Here is a 4,821-nt window from a genome sequence, read left to right on the forward strand (position 1 = left end):
ACATCGAGTAAACTTCTAAATTTTGTAACAGAAACTCCTGAATTTTCTTATTTTGATTTTTTTACACTTTGCCATATCTGATATCACATACGAATAAGGAATAACTGATGTTAGAATTCAATAAATTATTACTTTTTTAGAATTCGTTAGATTATTATTTAGCTCAGTTCGTGCAATTACTCATCAATATTATTTTTTATATATATAGGTCTTTGTCCTTAGAAGTTTCGTATTAACAAAATTAAGTTAGGGACTCTGGGTTTTGGTAATTGCACTCGTATATATAGAGAAAAGAAATCGACATGGTTTTAAACAAAATAATAGAACATTTTTCCAACCCCCTTGAAGGTTGATTGCAAGCTGTTTATAAGGAGTACCTAATCAACTAAATTCTTATATTCTCAATTCCAAGTGGGCTCGTGGGTCAACAGTTATAAAAATTTAAATTCGTTTCAATTTTTTTTGGTTTTATTTTATTTTCCAATATTATATATCAGAATAGAAGAACAGTAGATTAGTACAAATAAAATGCACCCAGCAGGCAAACTGTGAACGGATGATTTCAAGGAAAACAAATACGTGAAAGGCTAATAATACATTATTCGATCATAAAACATGCAGCTCAATCTGCATGTTCAGCTTCGCGCCGAAGATCCCCTGCATCAAAGTCGAGATGTAAGGTCCTTTATAGGTACAAGAGAATTCTTGACACTCTCGTCAGTTTCAACAACACTTAGCGCCTGCAACACTTCCGGAAATAGAAGTTTTCGATTTTCTGCATACACATGCCCTTTCCACTTCCTCATGACCAGTTGTTCTCCCAGCTCTATAGCCGCGGCCACCGTCTCCTCCACAGTATCATAGGCAGCGTCAATAATCCCCTTCTCCACAGCCATCGTGGCTGGAATCTTCTGGGCACTCATAATGAGATCACGCCAAACAGCTGGACTTGAAATTTTGGCCCTAATGGTGGCTCTTATATAAGGGGATGTAGGCACTATCCCGATATCATTATAATTAATGTACAGATAACCACGATCCTTTCTCATGAAAACATAGTCATGGCAAAGGGCGAGAATAACACCAGCACAAGTGGCATGGCCATTGACAGCAGCAATGGTTGGCATAGGGAGAGACATGAAATCAGTGAAGAGGGCTCTTATTTTGGACATCAAGAACAAGAATTTTTGTTTGTTTGATTGAGCCCATGGTATGTCCCCTCCATTGGAGAAAAACATGCCTTCTCCAGTAGTTATAAGGGCAGTGCAAGTGGAAGGTGTGGCAGTGCTTTCAGATCGAACTCGATGGAGAGCGGCGGAGATAGAATCAATGCGAGATGGGTTGAGACGGTGTTCATCATTGCCGGTAAGTGTCAGAATGTAAACACTTCCTCGTTTTTCTAAGGTACACATTCTCGCTACTATTCTAGTTTCTAGTACTTATTTATCACACTGTGTGTTTATGAAACTGATTTAAGGTTTAAGTTGAAGGTGCTTGTATTTATATACACTGGAGAGGGGAATTAGACTTCAAACGTGGGCTGCAATTTTCAAACGCCAACACCCAGGTACTAATATTATCAATGGACTCGGTCTTCCAAAGTGTGCATGTCTGTCTTATCGGTACTAACTTAGAACCCCAGCTAATAATATTTGGATAATATCATACTTAAGCTAATCATATATAAAAATATAATTTAGTAACGTTATTTTTATAGGTGTCAATTAGTTTAATAAATTTTTTTAAACATTTGAAAAAAACTGCATTTAAAACAATAATTGCGGTATTATAAAATAATTGAACAAATATCCTATATTATATGTGATGTTATGCTAATTGTAAGTTCAAATCAACACTAATATGTGATGTTATACCAATTTTTTTAATAAATTTAATTTATAAACCTACAAATGAGTATAAATTTTCGGGATCAAGTCGAACTCAGGCATAGGATAAATTTTGAGGGGAAACGACAATTTTGACACGAAATATGGGTCGAACCCATGATTATTTGATTTTTTCCCCCCGTAATATGAACTAGTCGATAAATTTTTTATATCAAGATTATTTAAGAAAAAACATGAACTATAGTAAAATAAATAAATATTCATAATTATTGTCTATTTTGTGTCACACTTTTTTAGGCCGACACCTATTATAATATACATAATAGCACAAATCTGCATATATATATATATATATTTATTCACGATACCAATTTATATCACGTCTTCTTAAGTCTATAATAGTCATACTAATTATGATGTTTTCTTAGGCCGACACCGGTTGTAATAAAAAAAAGATTTATTAGATAAATTCTAATATAAACTTATACTATAATTTATATAAAATTTAGTTTAAGCCGATCTTCGTCAAACACAATAATGATGAAAATTTATATAATTTAGATAAAAAATAGTTTGAGCCGCTCTCCCATCAAACACAATATTGATAAAAAAATTATTATAATTTAGATAAGATTTAGTTTGAGCCGCTCTCCCATCGAACACAATACTAATAAATATTCTTATAATTTAGTAAAAATTATTTTGACCTGTCATCCGGTCAAACATAATACTAATAAAAAATATCATAATTTAGATAAAATTTAGTTTGAGTCGTACTCCCGTCAAACACAATACTAATAAAATTTATTATAATTTAGATAAAAAATATTTAAATATTAAAATTATAAACAGATACAAACTGCAACAAATAAATAATTTTGTATTGGATACCTTTATATACACTCGAGAGCCGACAACCTGAAAAATTAAAAAAGAAGAGCGTTATGGTAAATAATATTAAAAATTTATACATGGAGAGCTATCGACCCTCCTATACATCTATAGTTGTTTTAATTTATTTATCTTTTCTATTTCAAATGTGTTAGTAGCAACTTTTTTTTTCTATTTCGAATAAATTAAAATAAGTTTTAATTATTATTAAATTCACGGTTACTTTTGAATTTAAATTTTTCTCACAAGATTTTCGTGGGTCGTTGAATCGTTTTAATCGAACTTCTATAACTCCCTTGAAACAGTGTAGACTACGCAAGCGGCCTATAAAATCTGAATTTAAATAAAATTAAACTTTACATTTCATTTTAAACTCCATGTCTTTTTTATTATATCTCCTTGATACTTATAATAAAAGATTGTTAGATATATTTGATAATGTCATGTCTAATATAATTTACGTTTAGTTTTCAGATCTTACTTAAACAGGACAAATCAATACTTAACTGAAATCAGCACTTATACTGAAGTCAGAACTCAAGTTATCAGTACTTAAGATTCAGGACATATTTATCAGGAGATAATATCATGACTTAAAGGAAACTTCCATATAAGGAAGGCGGCTGATTGAAAGAAAAGAAGATCAAGACAAACGTAAGAAGAGATATGCATGAAGAAGGAATTCTGTGAAGAATGAAATACTTGGAAGAAAAGATAACTGATTGATATATTTTAGGAAGCAGAATTATATTCCATATCGATTAGCGATTATCTTGTAACTGTGTGATATATAAACACAAACATAGGGATTACGCTATAAGTGTTATCATTATCGATAATATTATTAATTGTAACCCTAGCAGCTCTCGTGATATTTGTTCATCACTGAGAGAGGACAGTTCCATATTGTAACAGAGTTTATTATATTGAATAATGTCTGTTTTCTGTTACTTGAGTTCTTTAATTCGATTTGATTGTGATAAACACTGTATTCAACCCCCTTCTACAGTGTGTGTGACCTAACAAGTAGTATCAGAGCCTATCTGTTAACACACAAACAGTTTAAGATCCAAAAACAATCATGTCTGAAGCAGAAATTCCAACCAAGCCCACCAAAACTGAAGAACCCCCAAAGACTCAAATCCATAGTCGATATGAGGCTATTAGAGTTCCCATACTAAAACCATCTGAATATCCCATACGGAAGGTGAGGATGACTATGTTTCTGGAAGCTACAGATCCAGAATATCTTGATAGAATCAATGAAGGACCTCACAAGCCAACAAAGCTCGCTGTTGTAGTTGCAGGTGAAGCATCAAAGTCTGTACCAAAGGAGAAGAGTGATTACACTGCTGAAGATATCGCATCAATTGCTAAGGATGCTAAGGTACGACACTTGCTGCATAGTGCCATTGATAATGTAATGTCAAACAGGGTAATTAACTACAAGACTACAAAGGAGATATGGGATGCCTTGGAGACAAGGTGTCAGGGAACTGATTCGATTAAGAAGAACAGGAAGACAATACTCACTCAAGAGTATGGACACTTTGACTCAAAGCCTAATGAGTCATTGACTGATTTATATGACAGATTTGTCAAACTTTTCAATGATTTGTCACTAATTGATAAGGAGTATGATCTTGAAGATTCAAACCTTAAATTCCTGTTCGCGCTTCCTGAAAGTTGGGATTTGAAGGCAACAATTATAAGAGATAACTATAATCTTGATGAAATAACTCTTGATGAAATTTATGGGATGCTCAAGACTCATGAACTTGAGATGGAACAAAGAAGCAAGAGAAAAGGAGGAAAGTCAAGGACAGTTGCTCTTAAGGCTGAAGAAGAATCCCCCAAGGCAGCTACCTCAAGAAAAGGCAAGGGAAAAGCGCTCATCACAAAGTCTGATACTGAGTCATCAAGTTCTGATGGTGATGATGACTCAGAAACTGAAAGCTTGCCTGAGATGGATGCTGATGAAGAGATAATGAAGTTGTGTGCTCTTATGGTGAAAGGAATCACAAGGATTGCATACAGGAAATTCAGAAAGGGAAAGAGGTTTTCCAGGAAAGGTGCAAGTTTT

At 33.3% G+C, this 4,821-nt stretch overlaps 1 protein-coding gene across 1 annotated transcript; it reads right to left on the reverse strand.

The window, feature by feature from the left end:
* Nucleotides 1-662: 662 nt before the first annotated feature.
* On the reverse strand, nt 663-1,412 carry LOC141679564 (enoyl-CoA delta isomerase 1, peroxisomal-like). The gene has a single exon (XM_074486032.1). The coding sequence runs from the start codon at nt 1,410-1,412 to the stop codon at nt 663-665; it is 750 nt and encodes a 249-aa protein (XP_074342133.1).
* Between the last annotated feature and the right edge of the window lie 3,409 nt (nt 1,413-4,821).

Source organism: Apium graveolens, chromosome 8, assembly GCF_009905375.1.
Source record: "Apium graveolens cultivar Ventura chromosome 8, ASM990537v1, whole genome shotgun sequence".
Classification (NCBI taxonomy): domain Eukaryota; kingdom Viridiplantae; phylum Streptophyta; class Magnoliopsida; order Apiales; family Apiaceae; genus Apium; species Apium graveolens.